The 26563-nt window shown below is 38.0% G+C and overlaps 1 protein-coding gene across 1 annotated transcript in view; it reads right to left on the reverse strand.

Annotated features, from left to right (window-relative positions):
* The window catches only part of suclg2 (succinate-CoA ligase GDP-forming subunit beta), a 118111-nt gene that overhangs the window by 44983 nt on the left and 46565 nt on the right, over positions 1–26563 (reverse strand). Inside the window, exons 3-9 of the mRNA XM_066698019.1 lie at positions 18595–18694; positions 17711–17801; positions 16516–16668; positions 15057–15146; positions 14624–14720; positions 6089–6250; positions 4695–4837 (exon numbers count right to left, since the gene is read on the reverse strand). Coding sequence (XP_066554116.1) covers positions 4695–4837; positions 6089–6250; positions 14624–14720; positions 15057–15146; positions 16516–16668; positions 17711–17801; positions 18595–18694 — 836 coding nt within the window. The remainder of the gene's footprint in view (positions 1–4694; positions 4838–6088; positions 6251–14623; positions 14721–15056; positions 15147–16515; positions 16669–17710; positions 17802–18594; positions 18695–26563) is intronic.

Genomic DNA, 26563 nt, shown 5'->3' on the forward strand with positions numbered 1-26563 from the left:
ACAAGCAAGAGCTGATATGAGGAGACCTAACCACTTTATTTTTTCAAGATACAGAAGGTAATCAAGAGAGACAATTTGAGAAGAATTAATACAACTGGCTGTACAATTTAGGAATTTAAAATATTACATAAATGCATGTATTTGAACAGACTGTATGAAATTGTTGAGGCAACAAGAAAAAACAAACGATTAATGTATTTTTAATGTTACATTATTCGCTCATTTTCATGTTATTGTCTTGCATTTAAAGAAAGGCCTGGAGGGAGACAGGTGACACTGTCAGGCAAGCATGTGTTCTGCAGCTGTATAAATTAATTATACATAGGGTAGAGTGGGTCAGCCATTCCAAATCCATACATATGTTTTAGACAGACTGGCTATAATGCTATATTTGCTTGATTTGCCTGGGAGTTTGAATAACTGAAAGAGCTCATGTTAATTTACCAGTTTAAACATGCAATGCACTATTTTTATCCTTTTTTTTTTTTTTTTTTTTTTTACATATTCATTATATGATTCTCAAAGGCAGCATACTCTAAATGCCCAAACCTTATAATTATGAAGTCAATGGTATTTATAATAATGCTTCAAGGTGAATGTCTACTATAAATTGACACCAACAGAGTTAAAAGATGCTGTTCAAAAATTAAACATTTATAAACTCCCAAGACATGCCTGATAAACCATTCCTTGCCTAAAGAGCTCTGCAGGAGAGGATGGTAGCCACAATTACATTTCAGACTGTACTAAGATTAATTAAGCCTCATGTCAGAGTATCATATCTCCTCTGACTTACTATATAAGATGCCTTTAAATATGAAAACGGAAAAAGACATTAATTGAGATACACAATTGAAAACCTGATCCATACTATCTACTACATCCTACTATGTTCTATATAAATAAAAACGTTTAAAAATTTCCTATTTCGATATTCCACCCCTTGTCCACAGAGACTGCACGAAATGTACTCCTAACCCTCCCGTTTAATACATTATTTAATGGCACCCCGTATGCTATTATTGTGCCTCTCACATCTAAGGCATGGTGGTATTTGATTAGCAGCTCAAAGGCTAAGCTCTAATGAAAGTCATAAACACATTAATCAGGATTCACTTAATAAATCTGTGCTTAACACAGAGAGACTTCTGTTCAAACTCGTGTAGGCTGAGCGAGTGTTATTTCATCATCGCTGAAAGCAGAGGTGTCATCAGCTGAGTGACTTGAGTCCATGTAATGTGTACAAGGGTTGAGTGAGGTGTTGTGTTACGCAGACAGACAGTCACAAGTGTATTTTCCGTGTGAAAATTTATTTCCAAATGAAAGTAAAACATACAATTTATTTTGTGTAAAATTTTATTAAAATATATTAAAAAATAATGATACTACATTATATCCAATTGTTAGAAATGGTCAGATGTAGATAAAGTATATTTCAGTGCAAGTAGGTCTTATAGAAAACACATTTTTAAGTCTCTGCCTCACAGCTTATTATATTGCATAGTTATGCAGTCTTGTTTTTACAGGAAAAAATATAATTAGACAAACAATAGCTTTTTTAAAGTAATTATCTTTCCCATTTTTATTTTTGCATAACCACATTCTCCATCAAAATAACTTACTATATGACCTGTAACTTTATTTATGTATGCCAGATCATAACTCATGGCAGAAAGCAAAATAATACAGAAACACTGAATTAATTCTACAGTAAACACCCTAGATGTGAATCGTAATATCTTCCAGTCCAAGTAGAATGATTTCCAATTTCTCTCCAGTGTTGATGCAAAGTAATGGAGGAATTTATTAACCTCACCCCCCAGCATCGTTCAGCGCAGAGTACGTAGGCCTAGTTAGGGGGGGCAGAGTCTCAGAATATGCCACAGCTCAGTTTGACAGAATAGCCAAAGGAAAACAAGCTGTACTGCAATGGCATGGCACTGAATGTGCCAGTGGGTGGCAGGGGTGTTAATGTTTGCAGTGAAAATGAGATGGGACATGTGTGGTATATTTACGGTGATAAAACACTTAAACATGGAACCCTTTTTACTTGAAGGTTCATTGAGTTTTCATTGTGTCAGATTATAGACATACTAGTATTCTATATTGAATTCCATCTCCATCAACAGACAACAGAGTTCATGTTTTGTCCTTTCTGGTTTTAAGTACAAATCAATGTAAACAACATTTACAAGACAGCCTCAAATCTACAATTCAGCGTACAAAAATATAAACAAACAAAAGATTCAATTAAATTGCATTGAAGTAATATATATATTTAAATCACTGTTTACTGATAGTAAAAAGAGAAAAATAAATGTAAATTAGGATTTTATCTCACCAGGAATCTAATAATTAATATTCAAACTGCAGATCTTATGTAACTGTAAAACTAAAAAATCCCCTGTGAAATGCAAATTCGAGTGCACAGGGGTTTAATGTCAATGTTTAATGTTTTTCTATTCTTAAAATTATTATTTTTCAAACTATTAAAGTACATGTTTCTGTAAGCTTTGACAAAATATTTTTCATATTTTGCTAATTAGCCAAACAAGTTTAGTATTTTATTGCAAAATCCATTTCAGATATACTGTTCAAAAACCAAATACACCTGTAACATTTTTTTTTTTTTTACTTTGACACATACAAAAAATGATAAATTGATTGTTCACATGTGCATAACTCAAACTAGAAGCATTTTGCATTAACTTGTAGAGGACCGACATGCATAGAAGAGAAAGAACATGGATGTGGAGACTACAATACATCAACATCTAGAAAATAAGAGCAACACTTATTTAAAATTGAGCACTTTTTGTTGTGTCACAAAACGTTATTTTACTACTTATTCAAAACTGAGGTATGTTACAATATTGTATGGAAACCATTTATTTCTTAAATTATATTGCATAATGGATGAATGACTGTTTTCGATTGCCTTGTTTTAAGGCCGTAAACCTAAATTGTTCTGCTAAATCACACCCTAGGGAGAGTACCAATACAGTGACACAAATAGACTCAAATATTTTAATTAGTACCTTCTGCTGTTGTAAGGAAATACAAGTGTCTCACCTAAATGTCTGTGGTATCCCCCCGCTAGATTAATGTAACCGAGGCCTTCATTCAAATATATATAGGGAATTAGTTATTAATATTAATATTAATAAGTTATATAGCAATCATGAAGTGTATCATGTCCAAAATCAAAATACAGCTCAGAAGTTATGAAAAGACTGAGTTACTCAAGTGACCTCCGTTTTACTTCTCATTCAAAGAACGAAGCAAGAGGGGGGTTCACGTATCTCACACACAATAGTTTTGTATGAGAAGAGAATAGACTTCAGCTGGGACTGTCTTGGTAATATACTATATGCCTTAACAATAGGACCACTTGACCTTCCAAATATTTGTACTGTACAGCTTGCTCAAAACTAGAAGCCTCAGTTGTGCGCATCTCAAGTTTGCTACAACAGTATGACATTTCACTAAACTGAGCTTGTCTACTGGGAAAAGCAATTAACAGTGTGAGCTTGTAACAGGAGACGTCACGTTAAAGCATGCAAATGATAGGCATAAAGACAAACATTTGCTAGATAATGATTAGGAAAACAAAAACCTGAATTGAGATTAGAAAAGATTTCATTCTGCAATGTGCAAACATTATTAAACTTTTTTGTTATTTGTTTAGGAGTTGGTAGCATGTGAAGGCAGTGCATCATGCTGCTTAGTTACTTACTTTTTTTTTTTTTTTAATTCAACAGAAAAAAAATACTTTAATGCCTTGATGGATAAAAATATAACCTGCACAGTTTTTATTCATGTTGCTTTCCCTAATCCACAGCAGGCATTTAATTACACAGTGTCACAGGCCTATTTGGCATCTTTTGTTTATAATCAACTTATAATAAAGATAGTACTTTGCATTTTTAACAAAACACCAAATATATATACATATATTCAAAGCATTTTTAATAATATTCCCCCACTTTCACAAACTTGCACAGTCCACAGCACGACTGCAATTGAATAGAAAAGCCGCAGTTGTTTCAATAACTGCCATCTTATGCACTCGGAAAATGATTTAATTAAAACTGATAAAGAATCCCTCCCTTCAGCCTAGGGTTCTGTTCCAGGCTGTTCCTACACAGTGTTTGGTACTGTCAGGGAATCCCAAGGGTTAACAGCACATCTGTACAGTTATATATATTCCCCTGTTTTTAGCAACTAAAATCCTAGCCCATATAATCATAGGAATGTTGGATATCATCTCAATATCAATTGTAATTGAGTTATTTATTATGTGGATGCAAAAACTACAAAACAAACAAAACAACTATATCAAAAACACCTGGTTAGTTGTATGGACAATTTTTTGAAAAAGAAAAAGTGGGGGAATCAAGAAAAAGGAATTTGTAGATCGGTTTTACTATTAAACTGTTTTTAAACATTGCCTTTTTCAGTTCAGCTCACTGACAGCCTTGAACAAACAGCTTCAGAAATGCACACCTTGGCGATTATAAAATTTGTCCATTATTGCTTACTGAAGCATGTACAAACAAAGCCTTCCAGACAAGAACAATTCAGCAAATGACATCAGTTTCCTTAGTTTAGGCATTCCATAAGCTAGCTTGAGATGGACAAATCAGGCACAATAAGGTGATTTTAAAAGTCATGTGGAAATGGAAGTAATTTACCTTGGGATCAGCTGTGAGCAGTTTGAAGGCCTGATACACCTGGCTCTCTTTAACACCTCCACCCAAGTCTAGAAAATTGGCTGGTTTTCCTCCATGAAGATCAATTATATCACAGGTCGCCATAGCAAGACCTGCCCCATTTACTAAAGAGACAAAAAGATGACATTGTCAGAAAATTAAATTCACCTAAATGTTATGATTTCGATTACAACATTTTTAAATATTATACATCATAGATCCCCTTTATTTACTATGACTTAGTAGAAATATTGTATTCTCAAAAAGAAAAAGTACTAATAATCTTCCCTGCAAAGCCACCCATAATACAAGGAGATGAGTCCAAGCTGTAATAAATTCATGTTTATTACTTTGTATAAGAATCAACACTGTGTATTTGATATTACCTAACCCCTAGGCTAAGATCTAGTGTTAATAAAATCAGATTGAAATTTGCTTTTTTCTCCCATCATCTGCTTCCTGCTAAAAATAATTTATACAAAATATATGAATACATCCCTTGAAGAACAAATAATAAACAAAAAACAAAGGATTTACAAAAGAAAAATGAAGTCTTTCATTCATTATGCTACCTCAGATCAATATAATGAAAAACACAAAAGTTATTTTAAAATGTGAAATGCATAATACATTAAAGTGTACACGAAATGAGCAAGGTTACACATTTCCATATGCAACCATTCATTTGCAAATTAAGTAGTAACATAATTAATGAAAATTAGAATCTAAGGCATTCAGTACTGTACCTGCTGTCTCAGACAAGTAGTCTTGATTAGAACAAATCGGAAATACAAAAGTTGCTCTGTGGCACGTGACGCAACAATCCCGCTTACTAAGTGACTGTTTTCCTGTTAGACAGACAACCTGTGCCTAAGTACAAATGTCTTTCTTCATTAATGTTATTAGTACTGAAAATGTATTTTGCACTATACAGAAGCCTGATGACACATAAAACAAGGAAATTCATTTTAACAGCTGTCACTAGTGAGTTAGAGATATTTAGATTTCTTATTATGTATATAAAGGATGGCATTTTGTACATCACTTAAGAGTTTCAGACAATCCCCAGAAGCAGCACAGGGAGTGGATGAATTAGAATTTACTTTTAGCATTGACTCGCTTAATGAAGGAATGATTGACCACAATGTCAATTTGACCCCCCTACCCCTTTTATGTGGAATTTGGGAGAAATGTTGTCAGTAGCTTATAGAATTAAACAAATATGTTCATTTTACCCAAACAGATACCTATAAATAGTAAAACCAGAGAAACTGATAATTTTGCAGTGGTCTCAATTATTTCCAGAGCTGTATATACATATCATTATGCATTAACATTTTTGTTACTTTTATATGTAAACAGGTTAGATTACTTACCAAAGCAAGCAATGTTTCCATCTAATCCTATGTATTTCAGGTCAAATTTGGCAGCCTCCATTTCAATTGGATCACTCTCCATCATATCATCCATTGCAAAAATGTCTTTCTGTCGGAATTCGGCATTATCATCAAAGTTTATTTTGGCATCAAAGCACACAACTGGTAGGAGAGATGAGGGCAAATGAAAAGACAGGAGAATTTGCATTTTAGAAAAGCAGTTGAAATCTAATCTTATCATTTTAATTGCATTACTCCTTTTCTCCCTCAAAATATTTGCAGCATTAGGACAAGAGACTACTATAACTAGGCTTACTTATAATAAGACTACTACTACTACTACTACTATTACTACTACTACTACTACTACTACTACTAATAATAATAATAATAATAATAATACCAATAATGATATTGATAATAATAATAAATACAAGACCCAGGAAAGTGACCAGTTAAGCTGAATAATTCATGTCCATTAAATGAAGTGCCTGAACTGAATGGCTATTTGACAGCACCTGAAGAAGAACACTTATTATGCAGAACGGCCTCTGCATTTGATTAACTCCCATGTACCTTTAGAGGCAATTAGAATTTATATCACATGCAAATCGAGCTGTTTTGCAATATAAATATGTTATCCATCGATTCCATTGGTGAACAGTAATACTTGGACTGCATTCTAAATTCAGTAAGCAACCCTACAGAATAGATTATATGAGGAAGGGAAAAAAGTTTAATTTTGTATTTGTACCCACGTAATTACCTGCAGATTAAACTATAAATCAAATGATTAGGGGTTGAATAGCATTGGTGTTTCAATGCAGTAATTACAGCTGCTTTTCAAAATTTTGAAGAATGTTGTACTGGAGGAAATAGAATAATCATATAAGGGTGATTGGGTGTTACATCTATCAATAGTGCAGTACAGTGTTGGAAGCATGACAGTCTTTCCATATTGCTTTATTCTAGAAATAACTGTAAATATATTGTGTAATGACGGTTCTCTGGGAAATAAAAGCAGGCTTGTGCTCCCAAAAGTAATAAACTGAACTTACATTTCCAGTATTTGTAAGAAAAATGTTCTCCGTTCAAATACAGAGAATCATATACAGCAGTTACTTGAAATCATGTGCTACGCTCTGCATTTCTTTTTATTACAAGAAAAGCCTTGACTTGTACATTTTTACATTTGTTCTTCTCGTATATCATCACGGAAAGACATCAAAAGTAACATAAGTGCAGAAACAGGAAAAAAGTGAAAAAGGTAAACTTTTTATTACTTTAAACCTTTTAACAAGCACCACAGCATTTCGTGGGTTTTGCTGTGATGCAGTGTTATGTGGGTTTTTTCCCCAGCCTCTCCTAAAAACTGACTTTACTGAAAAGAGCTGGTTCACAATGCAAACAAAAAGTTTGTCGGGTATTAACGAGAAGTCAAATTTAAGAGGCAGTCTCCTTCCTTTCTCCTTTCAGAGAAATGTTTGTCTTATTTGTACCTAACCCGTATCTAACAAAGCACAGACAAAGCATAGACTCCAGTAAAACATTTATGAATATTTATAAACAATTATTCTCCTACTAAAAGCCCTATTGTCACGTCATTGCTTGATGAAATATAGAAATGAATATTTTTCCTTTTGAAAAGATATCAAAGACAACAAGTCATATCCACAGAGGTTTTATTTTGTAGCTGCTGTCGGTTTGAGAATCTCTGAAATACTACTTTAGCATTAAAGAGGCAGTGCATTTGGGAAGATTAATGATTTGATTTGATAGGTTTAGCAAGGAATCCTTGAACAAAAGAGGGGTCCATGGGATGATATAAACCCTCAATATGGTTACATGCATGACAGAAGAGTGAAGTATAGCATAATTGAGAAATCTTAACATTGTCTAAGAGTTATTCAGGTAAATATATCCATGTATTTTAGGCCATTTCAAATCTTTGAAAAGCCTCAGATTTTAGCACAGTTTATGGCTTGGCTCCAGGGGAAAGGAAAACAACCCCAAGAAATAGTAGTGAAGAACGAAAACAAAAGACAGCCATTACCAAATGGGAAGAGCCTTCCAACCTGCCAATCAGTGAAAACATGTACCAAAGATGCCCAATAGGGGCCTGACTGCAGCTGCCTGCCATTTCTTCATCAGGAAGGTCGTCTGGCCAAGTGACCGCTGAAGGGTAATGGCTGTTTTTCTTTTTCAGGGAACTGGGGTTATGATAATAACCTATCGTTCCCTTTAAAATCAAAAGACAGCCATTACCAAATGGGAAGACTATACCAGAGCTGTTGCAAGCCCTGACACCTGATTTAAGCCCCAATCCCATCATGGCAAGCATAGCAGAGCCTCATGGCGCCTGAGGGCTAGCTGTTTGAAGTACCTGTGTGCCCAAGTTGGGCACAGCCGGTCCGCCACGTTGAGGCGGTAGAACCTCGTGAAGGTCTGTTGCCTCAAGTGTGAGAAAGAGAGACGACGTAGCCTGTCCCCTTGTTGAGTGCGCTGAGATGTGTTCAGGCATGGGAATGATAACAGTCTGCCACCCAGTGCACCAGTCATTGTTTTGAAACTGCACTCCCTCTGGTGGTGAAACCATAGTAGACAAACAGCTGCTGTGTGCAGTCCTCTGCAAATAGCACTTCAAAGCCTGGACAGGGCAGAGTGTGTGTACTCTTTGGTCCTCATCCGATGTAGGTGGAGGGGGACGGAAAGACTCCAGGACAATCGGTTGATTAATGTGGAATGCTGACATGACCTTAGGTAGGAAGGCTGGGTTCGTCCTCAGACTGACTCTGTCATTGCTTCCTGAGAAGATCAGACAGGCTTTATCCACAGACAAGGCGTGAATTTCACTAATTCTCTGTGCCAACGTTATTGCTACAAGAAGTCTGCCTTGAGCAAAAGAAAGCGGAGCTCTATTGTGGAAACGGGCTCAAAGGGAGCAGCGCTAAGCCCTTGTATAACTAATTCCAAGTGCCAGGCTTGAATTGTGCCTTGTATTATGGTCTCAAACTTCTCGTACCCTTCAGAAATTGGGTTGCCAGGAAATTGGCTCCTGGCTAGACACCATGGATCTCTGCTGATCATCTGTGCCAGCGTCACAAACTACAAGAGAAGGACCACAGGAAAAAAGACTGCACGCCACACAATGTAGTCTGGGGGAGTGTAGGCCCCCCTGGTGGTTGATGCAGGCCACCACCGACATGTTGTCCGTCTGAACCAGGACATACCTGTCTGTCAGAACATGACGAAAGTGTTGCAGCGCCAGCTGCACTGCTTGCAGCTCGGACCACTCCACATCCCTCGGACTCCCATCCCATTCCAGACAGTGGCCTATCCTGTACCTGAGGCGTCTGTAGTGATGACTTCCCATCTGTGCGGGCATCCTAGAGGGGAGCCAAGGAGCAGATTGCTTTGATCTCTCCACCAGGACAGCACCTGCCAGCATGTTGAGGTCACTGTCAATGGGTGGTGTTTGTCTCGCTGGGTGTAGCCTGTGGGCATTTACCCAGCGATGTAATGGACGCATGTGCATGAGTCACAGGGGGAGAATATTCGAGGCGGCCGCACTCAGCCCCAACAGTTTTTGAAACTTGACCAGTTGGAGAGCTGAAGCCCTTCTGAATGATGCGAGGCACTTCTCCAATGACTCGATACTGTCTTTGGATAGGTAGGCAAGCATGTCTCGAGAGTCTAGCCTTATTCCCAAGAAGCACACCATCTGTGTGGGATTGAGGGAGCTTTTCTCTGTGTGAACTACAAGACCCAGTGCAGTCACGTGACGCATGACCTCTGCTGTATGTTTCTCTGCCTGAAGCCTGGAGTCTTGGCACGCCAGCCGGTCATCCAGGTAATTCAGAATCCTTATCCCCTTTGTCCTGAGGGGGGTCAAGGCTGCGTCCATGCACTTCGAGAATGCGAAGCGCAGGTATTTCCTGTGTGCTGGGAGGATGACATGGAAGTAGGCATCCCCGAGGTCTACTGATATGAACCAGTCGCACAGCCAGACAGACTGGAGGATACGCTGTGCAGTCAACAAGTTTATTTTCTTCAGAAACATGTTGAGGACCCTCAGGTCGAGAATGGGCCTGAAGCCTCCGTCCTTCTTTGGCACTAGGAAATATCCTAAGTAGAACCCTGCTTGAGAGTACCCTGCAGCCACTAGTTGTATGGCTCGGTGCAGGTCTGCCATTGGTCGAGTCCGGTCAGTCTGTTGGGGGGTCGTGGGGGTGGTATTGATGGCTGTAATCCCTGCTGCTTCGCATGGGGCTGCCAGGGGTATCCCCAGCCCTTAGGACTCCAGCCGAAGAGTCTATTCTTACCCCTCGCCTATGGCTGGTTTTGGCAGCGTTGTTCAGTCTGCGGGCCACTGGTCTGTTGCGGCCTTGGAGGAGGCTTCACTGTTCTCGGCCACTGCCTGTTGGGCTGTTGGTAGCTCCACTGGCACTGTTGTGGCCATCTCCTAGCCTGCTGGAGATCCGAATACTTCGCAGCTGTCTCCTTAGCCTTAGCCGACCGCTCAATCGAGAAATCCACCGTCTCACCAAACGTCTGGCTGGGGGTGATAGGAGCACTGAGAAGCACCGCCTTCTCCGTGTCCTGGAGCTTGGCCTGCGTGAGGCAGAGATGGTGTTGGGCTGCTATCATATCTGCGAAGGATCTCCCATGGCTTTCCCTCCCTCGCGCAGCAAATCCATCATATATGCAGACTCAAGCTCCAGCTCCTCCGCATCTCCCTCATCCGACCTGCCAGGTGTCCCATGTAGAGGAAGTTGCTGAAGTTTTGGTGGAGTATGCTTTCTTGAGCATAGCGTCCATGGTCCTGCACTGCTTGTTAGGACAAAGGGGTTCTTTGCCTAACAATGCATTAGCCTGTACCAGTCTGGTCACTGAGTCTCCTATTGGTGGGAAGGATCCCAGACCCTTCTGCTCTGCCCTCGCCATTGTGTAAATCGTGTCTGCCTGCCTGGACAATGTCCACATAATCCTCAAAGAGGGGCAAGGCTTCAGAGGGTCTAGAGGCTTTTTCCCCTCATAAGCCTATTTCTTGGAACCTCCTCATGAGTGGACCAGGGAATCTCCACTGCTTCTGCTGCACACCTCATCAGCGACTTCAACACTGCACTCGGGTCCTTGCATTGCTCAGAAACTGAACTTGCTTCCTCGGTCTCCCCAGTGTAGGTGTAGTGAGAAGCCACGTGGGAAAGCATCTCCTCAGGTGGTGGTGGTAGCTGGGGGGGAGTGGGGCCTCCTCTCCTGGCCCACATGTTCAGCATGCACTGCTGACTGGCCAAGGTCTCTGTCACTTCCCCAAATTCGCAGAGCAATATGCTCTTAAACTCCTCCTCTTCCTCTCTCCAGGAAGGAGATTCCCCTTGCCTCCTAGGGGGAGGGGACCGGCGTGGTGAAACTCACTGTGGAGTAGAGCTCCAAGATGAGAGGGATCGAGACCGTCTATACTTCCAGGATCTCCTTCTCTCTGGAGAATGCCTGTGAGATGGCGGAGAGTGGGAAGCAGACTGCACCCTCGCCAGGGAGGCCTTGGATGAAGACTATCGCCATCTGGCTTGTCATCGCATAGACAATCGCAGGGGGACCTGCGTGGGGCTGAACCTGCAGAAGAGCGGCTTCCACTGCAACGGTTCATTGAGACTCTTGAAGGCGGTGGGGAGCTCCTGGCCCTCTTGCTGCGCGTAGCCTCTGTGACAGCTGTACAATGCTCGCAGCCAGCCTCCTTTGCCTGTCAGTGCTTGTTGGGCATGTTCAGCGCCCAGGCATCAGAGGGCAGCTTGTTCTGGCACCCGGAGCACCGATGAAACGCCCCTTTAGGCTTCATCCTGGACAGCAAGAGGTCTCTCCTGATGTCTTCCTCGTCCAGACCTCCGATATATAGCGACTCCTGGGGTAGGAGGACTTTGCCAAACCCCTGGTGTTCGAGAGTTTTAACAACCTGGTCGAGATGTCAACGGTATGGTCGAGAGGGTGACAGATGTTGATGTCGAGGGAGGTCGGTCGTGCCGACTGAAACTGCTCGAGCTGGAGTAGTGTCGCTTTCTCATTCCTTCTCCTTCATTCGAATCTGTAGGAAAAAATGGTACAGGAAGTAATGATCACACAGCAGATCTCAAGCTAGACTCCCGCTGTAGACTTACCTCTGAAGAGAAGCAAAGCTCCAATAGTAGCGATAAAATTCAGAAGAGTGCAAGTGGATAGTTATCCAAATAATCTGACTAAAAGCAGTATCACTGGCAAGGTGTAAGAAGAAATGGCAGGCAGCTGCAGTCAGGAGGAGACTGTTCACAGACGCCGAGGGTGGGTCTCCCTCCTGCCAGCAGGGCCCCTATTGGGCAGCTTTGGTACATGTTTTCACTGACTGGAAGGCTCTTCCCATTCGGTAATGGATGTCTTTCGACTTGAAAGGGAAATATCTTTACAGTCACCATACAAATCATAATTTAAAAAGTGCACATTGATGTGAACAAAACATGGTGATCTAAATCATGGCTTCAGTACCAAGCAAATGAGTCATGCAGATGGATTTTAAATTCCACTTTCTGAAATTTGCAACACCTGAAAATAGATGTGCTTGTGCTTACATCACTCTTCAAAAATAAACAAACTATATTTTTTTCTCAATAATAAAAAAAAATAATCTTGAAAATAGAGAATAAATCCTTTATCTCGGAAGCCTGCAGGCCACTGCCATCTTGCCGCACAATGTTTTAAAAATATATATATATTTTTATAAAGTGTATTTATAGTGCTAGAACTGAAAGCCAATTTTTCTGCTTCAAATTCATTTGACTACAACACATTTGAGCTGCCAGTCAAACAGACCCTCAAGCACATTGATCATATATGCACTCTCAAATGTTTATGAATAAATTGTTACTTTTGTATTGTTAGTCGCGGACATTAGTGAAATAAACAGCATGCTTTTAAATTCTATTCTCAAAGAGCGTCGGGACAGAGCACAGACTGAGGCAATGTAGTGCAATATAAAAGGTATGTGTGTTCTATTCATTTTCACTCAATTATGTTGGATCCAAAATCATGCACACAGTTTCAATGTAAACTAATTTAAAATGTCAATTCTATCTTTCTCAATCAGAGAAGCAAAACCATAGTAAGAACTGGTATATTTGTTGTAAAAAATCTGACATGAAGATAAACACCATGAAAACCTTAAAAAAAAAACTTTGAGCATGACTGATTTAACAATAGCTGCGCTAGTTACAGAGTTTTTGCCTGAAGAGAGGTCAAAGCTAAATGGTGCAATTCACATGAAAACACATTACTATCATGTTTGTTTTAAAATCTCTTTTGTAATATTTTATCATTCCAAAATGCAGAGGTCAAAGTGGAGTTACACTGGGACAGCTCAATATCTGAAGCAGCACATGTACTCAAAAACTATATATGTATTGCAAGCATGTCCTTAAAATATTTAACTTCCTTTAGACAACAATACAAAACTTCTTCCTACAAAAAAGATCTAGACACCTGTACTGCAAGAAATATCTGAGAAAGGTGATAAAATGACAACTGCAGAAAAAAGTCATCTCCCTTCAATCTACTGAGAGCTATCCATCTTACTCTTTTTCCTCCACCTAATCTCTCTATGAGAATTGGACCAGGAAACCTATGGTGTTACTTAAGTTACGGTTAACACTTGGAGAAACAAAAATGCATGAGTCAGAAAAAAAAAAAAAAACACTGATCCCTGACAACTAATTAAGGACATCATATTTCTGTGGTTTAAATAGGAAACAACTATATTACTGTTTTAGAGCAGTTTAGAAATGCAAAGCCTTGTTTATATTTTTGAATTAATAATTTTCCAGTGGACATTGGAGTTAATGTTGTTTTATCAAAATGTGGCATTACGATTCTTTTTATGATTATGATCGTCTTCCTGAGAATAATTTGCACTCTATAGACAAAAACAAGGAAAATAGCTGTAGCTGACTTTTTCTACCTTATATTTGTCAATTGCATGTTCTTGCTTAACTCTGTCCTGAAACTGACAATTGGCTTGGAAAGCAAAATACGAATTAGCTTTTAAACCAGACATAATCAGCAAAGCAGCAAAACATACCTGAATAGATTATCTGCAGAGTATCTTGACCCCAAGAAAATTGCACGTTCACTGGAAGAAACCTGTATGAACCCTTTCCATCTAGAATACGTTGACTACATTTGCTACCAGAGTGTTTTTAGTTAGCAAATCATCTGATACACCTACTGTTTTCCAATTCACTAGATCAATCAGGGCATTTGATTTATGTGTCAAATAAGGAATTGGATTATTTCCCCTTGTAGCTCATAAGAAACAACAACAAAAAAACAACAGACAACTCAAAAGAATTTCAATTAATTGACAGTATTAAAATATGCATGCTTTTAATATAGGACCTCTGCAAAGATTGTCAGGTTTGCAAGACTTTGTGGAAGGTATCACTTACATACCTTTCATACGTGGTTTACAAATCAGTTTTCATTCCAAATATTCACTGCTTTACTTTCATTTCATACCTTGTCCTTCAGGAGTTTCTCCAAGGGGATTCACTTCAACTTGAGTGGCATCAACTTTCAAAAACAGATCATAAAGCTTCTTAATTTGATCTGCCGCCTGCATTTGTATAAAGGAGAATAATTACAGAGGCATTACTTAATTACAAAGGCATTTCAATATGGAAACACGGAGAACCCACCCTGATTCAAAATTAATACATTTCATGCCGTACATATTTTATTCTTTAAGAGAAAATGTTTAATAAAACAAACAGCTTTGAAGTGTTGACAGATTTGTAATGACAACTGAAATAATAAATGTTCTGCATGTTTAGTTTTACTACATATATAGTTGTATGTGAATAATAACTTATAATAATACATTATATGGACACATATACATAATCATATACATATCTATATATGTTATATCTATATGTCTATATATTATTACCTGTCGTTCTAAAGGTCCTTTAAATCCCAAATTAGCTGCCATGCGAAGTGCCTGATCATCTTGAACCCCTTCGTAAATATCTATGACTTCCTGTTTAAGACAAGAAAATACAATTTAGTATCAAGTTTAATTGGGCACTTTAAAATGAAGTGGATATTCATATTAAAATCATGAATCAGTAATTTATTTGAGGCAACCTGCCAGTCTAAAACCACAGTCTCCAGGAAGGTTTTCAAATTACCCACCCATCAACAGCAAATCATTCAAACACCTTAATGCTCTTCACATTGACACAGGGAAGGGGCTGGATACATTTTTAATCTTTACATACATTGTACAAGTATAACTACCACTTCTGAAAACCTTCATTCTGATTAAAAAAAAGAAGAAAAAAAAAAAAACCTGACAGGAAAACATAGTTGTTCAGATGTGTTAGCAAAATCATGACACATCATGATAAAAAACGGAAACAAAAATGTTTCATTAAATCACCCCTTCTTCACAATTTGAAAACTAACACATTGCACTGTAATTCCCTAATGCCTACACACAACAGCAGTCTAGTGGAAACAGTGGTGTCATGGAGAACTTAACCCATTTATTTTCTAACAATATGTGGGATTTTACAGAACTATATATTGAAATGATGGTTCATCTTTGTCACAAACCATTTGCATTTGGTTTCTTATGTGTTGGAAGAGGATCTCACTTTTTTGGCAGTCATGCTCGAATCGGGCTTCAAATCTGCTTAATCTGTGACTGTAAAACATCCCATTATTCCTCCATCTGGCTTTTTCTGTGTTTCATGTTTGTTTTTACTGCATTTTGTTCAGATTTTTATATTATCATTACATCATCTGCTACAGCATTATACTGTACATAATATGACTGTATACATATTATGGATTAAGCTGTCTCTTTTAAAAGATATTTGGCAATACAAAATAAACTGGTAAAATACAATGGTACTATACAAAAACACTAGTAATTTCACAACAATGTATATTATTCCTGTATGGGACAAAGGGAAGACAATCCCAATATAAATAACCTGTTGTTATCATCATTATTATTATTTATTATTTATTTCTTAGCAGATGCCTTATCCAGGGTGACTTACAAAATATAAGTGCAATGCATAATCATTAATAATATAATAATGCATAATGGTAGTTACTCCTCTGTTCCAGTATATTACATTACATTATTTGTCATTTAGCAGACGCTCTTATCCAGGGCGACTTACATTTGTACCCATTTATACAGCTGGGCATTTTACTGGAACAATCTAAGTGAAGTACCTTGCTCAGGTAGTAGTAGGGGTAGGGGTCTATTGTCTATAGACAGAAAATATCAGTTTAAAAGACAGTGCCAAAAAGAAAACAAAACAAAAAAAGTGCTGTTGTTGTTTTGTATGAGATGAATCAAACAATAATTACAAGTATATTAAAAGGATAACCTTAAATATCAGCTCTGGAGTGGAAGCAGCCACTTCTTCGATGTCAACACCCCCCTGTGGACTTCCAACCATGACCGGACCATTACAGGCTCTGTCCATAAGGATGGCAAAATAGGTTTCCCTTGAAATATCCAAAGCTTCTGCCACCATGACCTACATAGGGGGGAAAAGATGTTAATATTACCATAGCTTTACGGTAGACAAACTCCAGGTTATGTTAATACAGTGCTTTTAAATGTGCAGTGAAATAATGGCCCGGTAACAAGAGCACAGTAAGTCCATTAGCTGTCTGTACACTGTAATTGGATGCACTGTATATGGTTATGATGGCTTCTTATAGTAAATGCCTTGGAAATGAACAATAACTGTAAAATAGAAGCTGCTTTATCTCCTGTGTCTATGTGAACCAAGACTGACCGTCTTTGTTCCCGAGTTGGTGTGTCAGGAGTAAAATGTACAATGTGAAAAGAAACGGCTTCATAGGAGAATAAAGCAGAAGGCAAGATCTATACAATTAAATAAGAAACACCTTAGTCAATTTCTGCAGCTTGCCTGTAGTTGTATTCATGAAATGAAGAGGAAATAAAACAAAAAACATATTAATTTTATGTAAGTAGCAACATCAACCCTTGCTACTGCTAAGCTGTAGATAATCAACATACTTTAATTGTAAAATAAAAAAATCTAGGAACAAAGTGATAGGTATACTTTTAGGGAAATTGTTAATGACTACAAGACCAGAGATATCTAATATGAAAGGAATGATTAAAAAAAAAATCTAAATAATAACCAAGGATTTATAACTAATAACTAATATAACTAAAAATAAACCATTTAGTAATGATTCAATGAAAAAGCTATATTTAAAACCCACCTACATGTAATGAATAACAGCCAAGTGTACATAAGCATAAACAGGAGCGTAGGTCAATATGTAGTGACACAACTATTTATTTATTTATATTTATAAATATATATAATGATATTATCTGAAATGGATATGCTTTATCTTGCCCTTTAAAGTTCTAAATGAATGAAGTAAGGGAATAGGAAGAAAAAAAAAAAAAAAAAAAAAAAAAAAAAAAAAAAAGTCTGTGCATGAGCCATCATTTATGCACATGAAATACATTATTAAACTGTCATTCATATATAATGCTGCTTGGCAAACATCCAATTCCCACAATCCCCTCTTTACCGTTTTCACTTTAACACCTTCCTTTGGAGTCTGTTTGGTGGTTAGATTAAAGCCTAACATCTGATTCGCCAGCTCACCAACAACTGAAGGGCTGTAAAGACAGAAAGAGTATGCTGTTAGATGCATTTTTCATTGCAAGATCAGATTTCCTAAACAGAAGCAGATTTGGGTCAGGTATAATACAATCTTGCTTTTGTGTGTGTATGTGTGTGTTTTTCAGAGCATTGTGAACATCCAACCAATATAGATCAATTCATTTTCTTCCCTTATCACACAGATTAGGGTTAATTGACTGCAGGATGCATGTTCACCTATATATAAAATCAGAAGTGAGATAAATTTGAAGAGTAGTACGTTATGAAAATACTAGCTTAAAATTATTAATACTGGCAGTCACATAAATGGTACAAAGTCCTGAACTACAGTTATTTTAACATAAGTTTATAGCATTTTGTCTCCAAAAAGAAGCAATTTAAAAATTAAAAAGTGTGTTATGTCTTTTCAAATTAGTATTTAGATATCGTCTGTCCTATACACCTACCTAGACTTTTTTCTCTCTTTCATCACTGATATTCATTCCTTTGGGAAACTCGGTGCTATCTATAGTAAGTGAAGCCCCTGGTTTTGTATCATTTTGATAGACTGCAAAGGAAGATGTACCATTTTGATATCAAACTATGTCTGGGGAAGAAAAACTTTGAAGATGTTTCACTTTCACAAAGTTACTTGCTATTCCAAAATATTTTAGTAGGATGACAATGATGCATGAAGTGCTATTTTGTCATTAATCAAGATCTGTATTGAACTAGTACTGTAGAATTTTGCTACTTTCTCCAGGTAAGATGTTACTGTTCTTTTTCTCTTTCAGCTGCAGATGTACTTACTCTTTAGTCAAATGCACACCTCCTTTGAGCCCACTGGTGAACACACCCTTTCCTCGTCCACCAGCGAGAATCTGTGCCTTTAAAACTATTTCTTTTGCCTCTGTCAGAAAAAAAGAAAAAACACGGTTCGTGGAAACAGACAATCATCAATGAAACTATTTATAAGCCATCCTCCGTCTTCACAAATGACACTTTTCTCTTCAGCTTCTGCATCCATTAGTTCCACTACCCCCTAGCACTGAACTTTATTCAATATAAGAAGGGTAGACAGGTTAGCAATAATAATAAAAAAGAAATGCTCCAAACACTGATTACCTTTCACAGACCTTCACAATCTCAAAACTGACATTGCATGTCCGGCGTGTGCTAATTATACAGTCTTATACTTCTGCTAAAACATGAAAGAGGCCACAAGTACTTGTACTGCATTCTAATAAAACATTCAGAAACTATGTTGGGGTCAGCTTCTCTTACTTAAATACTAATTCCCAAGGCTTAAAAAAAGGATATCAACTGAAAAATGACAGTAAAGTACTGAAGTACAACTGCTACATTAATTAATAAGGATGCAAATGGACAGATTTAGGTGCATAAGACTAGGCAAGCAAACCAAAATATATGGGAAAGACATTTCACTAGCTTTGTATAGAGATGGCAATGAATGAATACATATACATTAATAAAGTTTGTTGTTGTACAAATAAAATATATTGGAGGAATATTAAAGCAGGCACTGAAAAAGTCCTCTGGGCATGAGAAGCTCAGACAGGCGGCAGCAAGAAAATGGCTGACGAAAAAATACAAAGTAAGCGAATAAAAACTATTTTGCAAGACAATTTCAGGTGAACGGCACGGTGTTCTCTGAAGCGTGGTCAGACATCAGCGAGATTCCACTGTGTGTGCAATTAAAAGATGCTAGAGGGAGGAAAGATATGGAGAACGTTGGTTCATATGCAACGTACAGGAATGCCTGAAGGAAGCCAAATAAGGGAGAGAGCTGAATACAAAACTCAGCAAGATGACAACCTGTCTGTTCAGATCCCATTCTGAGCAGTGGGTGCAGTCTAAGGAATGACATTGTAAAGAGCACAGGACAGAGTAAACTTTATATTAACATGAACTTGACAGAACATCCTGCACCTTTACAATTAAGGCAAAAGGGGCTGACAGCAGTCAGGACATAAATATTTTAACTTCAGTCAGCAGTTAGACGTTGCAGTCTGGGAGAAACGATGCAATGTTGAAGATTAACAGTAATCAACAAGTAAGTGATATTTGTTTTAATATTATAGTTTCTTAATTCTCTCACATCCTGCCCCACATAATGAGTGCTAGCTTAATTATTAATTATTCCGGAGAACAAAGAGGCACTTAAAGCAAATGTTTTCTACATATGTAGTTGGGCAACCTACCACAGCTACACTCCCCATTATCCTAATAGCCCTAAGGAGATGTGGTACTCTAGAGAAATCTACCCAGCAATGCAAAAGAAAAGTTTTATCGCTCATACAATTTAGAAAACAAAGAAAAAGGATTTTCCAATAACTGGACTGCATTTCTCCAAATTGATTTTATTCTACACTGAAAAAGTCTGTAATTTATTTTTAGTAATAGGATTTGAGAGCCTAGAGGAATTTGTCTATTTCTTCCCCCTGACAAACTCAAATTAAATAATTTACAATGTATCCACAAAAGAAATTGTTCACTTTTCTATACATGTTAAAGGAAAATGTGCAGTATATCTAGACGACAGATAAAATGTTAATATTCTTTATGGCTTATAGCCAGGGGAGAGAGATAGATCATCCAGTATACAATAAAAAATATTTTAGGTCTCTGAGCAAGCCCAAACACACACAAGTGTTTTTCACTGGGCAAGCAGACTGCAGTTCTCACCTGCTTCCATAAGTTAAAAAAAAAAAAAAAAAAAATGTATTAAACCACTGCAAACAAACTTCTGAATTTAAAAAGCAATCTACTAAATAGATCATACTACAATTATTATAAAACTAAGAGCATGTCCTTGACAGAAGAAATTGCATAAGAACTATGGGTAACAACAAATGCTTGTCAGTACTGTGGATTTCCAAATGCCACCAGAATCTTGTCTTTTCAAATATGTATACCAGTAACAAGGACTGATGGGTGAAGTTTTTATTCATCCATTTTTGTTTATTTATTTTGTAGAAAAATGCAGTATACCATGTAACAGGGACATTTGCAGCAAATAATTACTAAACAGTGCTATTTTCCAACATAAATTGAAAATAAGTTTTAGATGTGTACAACCATATGTACAAACAGATTTTACCTTCATTGTGTTTAAAAAAAAAATCATAAATGCTATAATTTAACATAGTATCCCTTATCTTGAGACATGAAATGATTCAGTGAAAAACTCAGAAATACAAGTATATGGCAGAACGTTGAGATCTTATCAAAATAGACGGGTCTCTGGATTCTGCCCAACAAGATTTATTCCAGTGCTAGCCATCAGGAAGGAGGTTGAAGGACTGAATTGTATTTTCTGAGATGAAAACGATATAAAGCTCACAGCAAGTACTGGAGAAATAGTACCTAAGAAGGGGGAAAAACATCTGACAGATTTCTATCATTTATGAAATGGCCAAGGCTTCAAAATCATTAACTGTGTATGGGATCATTCTGACAGGACGATGCACCTGGCAGACGGTTGGATTGAACGGCTAGAAATTTGGAATGATAAGAAGAACTGAGAGAATACAGGTCATAATACCTCCCCTCTCACAGTCTTCCGCCTCTTCTCTCCCTTAGTCTTCCTCAGTGGCTCCTTACACACCATTCTTCTTCTTTCATCTCCCCTCTCACTCTAACCTGTAACTTAACTGGATTTAAGTCCAAGTCTAGACCATACATCATGAAGTGTAACTCCACTCACCTATTCCAGACCTTTGCTTCTGCCCTGCTCCTTTTCATTTCCACCATCTTCAGCAATTCACTCCTCCCCAGCTATTTTCCTGCTACATTTAACAAAGCTTACATAACCCCTGTACACACAAAGCCATTCTATATACCCTCTCTTACACTCCCTTTCGTCTCTAGAGTTGTTTAACACTACACTTGAGCCGTTCCAGTACAGTTACGGTTCTGCTCTACTCTCCAAGTCTCAACTTGTTGCCCATGTGGACTCATTTGGCTCTAGCCTAATACTTCATGATTTTCAATAACCCAGACCCCATCATCCTCGATCAGTGTAACCATTTCTATCCCTTCCCTACTCTCTATTTGTTTTTGGCTTCTACAACTGCTGTATTTCTCTATTGTCCAGCTTTTGCTTTGATATTCCTATATAGGTATCTACCTCTCGGTTACCTCTCCTGGATGCAACCACAACCTCAAACTTTTAAAAGACAATCTCCTCTAAAATCCTTCCTCTTTCACCACTTCTGCTATCTATGCTCCCTTCATTACATCAATCAGTCTGTTTCCTGCTCTAGCAAGAACTGTACGTTCCTGCATTCAAAAACAACCTCTCCTACATTCAGCTTTTTCTTCTAAAAAAACTCTACACGATTGACCTTTTTCTTAACACCAAATTCAAATCTGTGCCTGGCCCCACTTCTTCCTAGCCTATGTGACTGCAACTCCTCGCTGGCCTCACTGAATCACCATCTAACCCACTCCATCTCATTCAGATATCCTACTGCTCATCTAATATGGCTACTTCTCCCACACAAATATGTTTTTATTAAGTACTGTCTTCAAAACATTCAAGACCATTGCAAATGTACCATTCTAGAGTTTTTACATGTTTTCAAATAAGTTTTTATGACAACATTCTAACAAAAAACACTCCAAGTGAATTAAAAAGTTATTAATTTGATCACTTCAGGAGGGAGCAATATAACAAAGGTTCAGCAAGTCAGAAATGTTTTCTGAATTTCCGCAGCACATCACTGATGATGTACATTATTTAAAATATTTGAATGTTTTATAGGTAGATAGACCGGTATCTCCATGTATTAAAGTTTATGACCATCTGCAGTTTCTGAGAAAATGAATTGTCACGCAAGCTTCAACGCCAATAAGAGGTCCATCACATTACTGTACCGTGATCAAGTGCATGTTCAACACAATCAGCAGATACCATGAGGAATTTGCAATTCAATTATTACACTTTAAAACCCCAAATTAATGTGGTGCATTGTCATAGAATTAGCATCTCTATGTGGAAACAATTTCCTGTGATAATTAGTCAATTAATGTCTAAAAACAAACTACAAGTAGAAATAACAGGAGAGCATAAGGTTTTCACTGATGTGTCAGGGTTCATCCTATTATTGTTTCTTTCACATCCTATCTTTTTTTTTTTTTTTTTTTTTTTTTAACAGTGTGAAATAATCTTGCCAGGGGTTACAGATGATAGAGTTCATGTTGTCTGATATTTAATTAAGCAATAAACCACAACACTGTGGGAGTGTATAAAGGAACAAGGTAGGCTCCAAGCAAATCAAGTGAACACAGGCTTTGGGAGAAGAAGTTCATTTCCCTTGTGCCACGGTTCAAAGCCAGTTTACAATTTCAAAACAAGGCAATTGAATTTCAAAAATCAAAGCGTAGACTGAAATGTGTGTTTTACATATATATTTAACAAAATTCAAATACGAACCTGATTATACAATAAATACAATCTTAATATAATTCAGACTGCGGATTCATGTTTTACTGGAATTGCTAAACCAACACACAAAGCAACATCTGGAGCTAAAATGGCAAACACACAACTCTTTCACAGAAGACAGGACCAGGGCCGTGTTTACTGCTGCTCATTCCCAATTCGATAGTAGGAATGATTAGTTGCTTCCCCAAAGCGAAGACTACTATGATGGAAATAAAGGCAATGACCTCAGGAGTTGCTATGAGGGTTAAAAGCATTAGAGAGAGGCAAAGTCTGCACTATTACTTGTGGCAAAGGACATTTCAGAATAACAGAAATCTGGACAGTGGTCCAGAAAAGTTGAATCTTGATGAACATGGTCTTCATTTGAATTCTAAATTACAGGTATATGTTCTTATTTAAATTACATTTTGAGGGGTATGTTTTCTTGGGACATTTGTTTGCTTAGTGTTCTTGACCTGGAGACCTTTTTCGGGTAGAGCATGAAAATCAGTTTGGTAATTTCAAGGTTATGGAATGGTGAAAAAAAAAATGCTTTTACAAATTGTCATGATATATATATTTTTCTTCACTCAAATAACTAAAAAAACAGCTGCGAGTTTAAACTGCTCGTTTGGTAGGCTGGTAAAACTCATTAATGGGATCTTGATTAGGGAATCCAATCCCGGGATCTCGGACAATTTTCTAGTTCCGAAATACCGGGATTGAAAACGTGAAATACCCAGAATCACGGGACTGTGGCAGTACTTCGTGCTGTAAGCTATTTTTAAGAATTAATACAGAGGCTCGTCATTTGTTCAAAATGTGAATCTGAAGTACAACACCCGCAGATACAGCCCGAGTTGAGCCGAGCAGCAGAGGAGGGCACTGCTGAGGACCCGTGGCCTCCAGCTTTAAAGGGGCATCTGAAGTTCATGAGCTGCGTGAGCTAAGCAGCAGCAGCAGCGTCGTGTGATGAACTGTGTCATCACAGAACTGTTCCTCTTTGAAAGTGCAGGGGGATGGGGCTGTACCCGCAATTAACATGATGTCAACTCTACCAAACCAGCGTGGAGACCAAAATTGCAATTTAGCCGCATGTGTTCTGTACAAAATATACACAATGGTCTAAAAGAGACAATTGACTTTAGCTTAATTCTTAATTACTGTATTAAGAAACAGATAATAAACAAAACCTAAAAACCATAGACCTATTGTATATAATGTTTAACTGCTCAGTCTGTGTTTTAGTGTAGTAGTAGTCTAGTGCTTGTGGCTGTTTTGTGCGCAAATGTGCATTTGTCTAAATTCATGCCTTTACTATGTTTTCTCGATTGTTACATAAAAAACATTGCTTATTCTAGTACATAATGGCTTCTATATATATTAGTGTAGTATATAGCTTACATTATAGTTCGTCTAATAATGCATTCGTCTCATCTCCGAGACTCTAGGTTACTTAGTAATACAACAATCCGTTTAACATTCATTGCGATCCATGACGATACATAAATAAAAACATTAACGTATTTAAGAAAACAACAGTTTTGTTGTTTTCGTTGATTCTATTGGTTGCATTATAATTATTACTGCATTTGAAAATGACCCAGCTAATACACAACGTTGCAGCAGCTTAATAATGTGTGTTAGCTGGGAAGCTCTTTTTAATCTCAGGTTCCCAGGATTTTAAAAACATCCATGCATCCATCCAATCATTTTCTACATTGCTTGTCCTGGTGAGGGTCATGGTGGCAGCAGGGCAGACAAGACCTCCCTTTCCCCAGCGACACATTCCAGCTGCTCCTGGGGGATTCCCAGGCGTTCCCAGGCCAGCCAGTAGACATAATTCCTCCAGCGTGCCCTGGGTCGGCCTCGGGGTCTCCGCCCAGTGGGGCGTGCACCGTAGAGCTGCACAGGCAACCTCCTGGGGGGCATCCTAACCAGATGCCCGAACCACCTCAACTGGCTCCTCTCGATCAGGAGAAGTAGCGACTCTAGTCCGAGGCTCTCCCGGATTACTGAGCTCCTCTCCCTATCCCAAAGGGTGAGTCCAGCAACCCTGCGGAGAAACCTCATTTCTGCCGCTTGCACCTGCGATCTTGTCCTTTCAGTCATTACCCAACGCTCATGACCATAGGTGAGGATGGGGAGGTAGACTGACGTGTAAACCGCGAGCCTTATCCGAGGACTCAGCTCCCGCTTCACCACCATGGACTGATACAGCGCCCGCAATACTACAGATGCTGCTGTGATCCACCTGTCTCTCACACTCCCCCTTTCCATCACTCGTGAACAAACCCCAGAGGTACTTAAACTCCTCCACTAAGGGCAGCTGCTCCCCCCCAACCGCTTCACACTCGGCAGCGAAGCGCTCAAGTGTGTGTCGGAGATCACAGTCGGATGGGGCAAGAAGCACAACATAATTTGCAAACAGCAGCGATGCCACCTCCAAGCCCCCAAACTGGATATTCTCCCTGCCTCGGCTGCACTTTGATATCCTGTCCATGAAAATCACAAACAGGAGTGGAGACAAGACGCACCCTTGGCGGAGTCAAACACCCACCATGAACGTATTCGACGATTTTAAAAACAAACAATCTCAAAATGCAGGGATTGAAAAAGCGCCCAGGATTGGATCCCCTAATCTTGATTGAATATTGTGAGAATTGCCCTGAGGTTCATGATTATGATAACAGAGATGGGTGGAGAAATATACATTTTGTTTATAAAATTTTACATACACAAATACCTGTCAAAAGTCAAAAACAAACATTTATAATGTAATGCATGAAATCATAACGGAAAAGACCTTCAGCAATTGTGAGATTATGGGTTGTGAAGATGTAAGAAAGCCAATTAGCTCATTTAAAATATGAGGAAACTAATAAGGGAACATTTGAATTCAGCTCCATTTTATTAGTTTGATTTTCAAGCCAAAGGTGCATCTTTTCACACAGAAGTGCTCCCTGCTTAACTGCAACCAAGACAGTTATGATGGCAAATCTGAATTAAGCAGGAATTTAATAAAAGCTAGAGGATATTCACTAGAACAACACATTAGTATATGTGTTCTTAATGAACACAACACGTACCTAGGCATTCTTTATTAAAACAAGGGTAACTATTCAGTTAGTGAGAAAATTATGCATCCTTTATTTACATAAGTAATTTATAAAAAGTTGTACACTTTATATATACAAGAAAAATGATAAATTAGTTACATGAAAGATTTTTAAAAATAACAATACATCTTCAATACATCTTCAAATGTACGCTTATTTTAGTAAAACAATGCATATTTTATTACAAAGGTAGAACAATTATATATTAATA

This window comes from Amia ocellicauda, chromosome 3, assembly GCF_036373705.1.
Source record: "Amia ocellicauda isolate fAmiCal2 chromosome 3, fAmiCal2.hap1, whole genome shotgun sequence".
Lineage (NCBI taxonomy): Eukaryota > Metazoa > Chordata > Actinopteri > Amiiformes > Amiidae > Amia > Amia ocellicauda.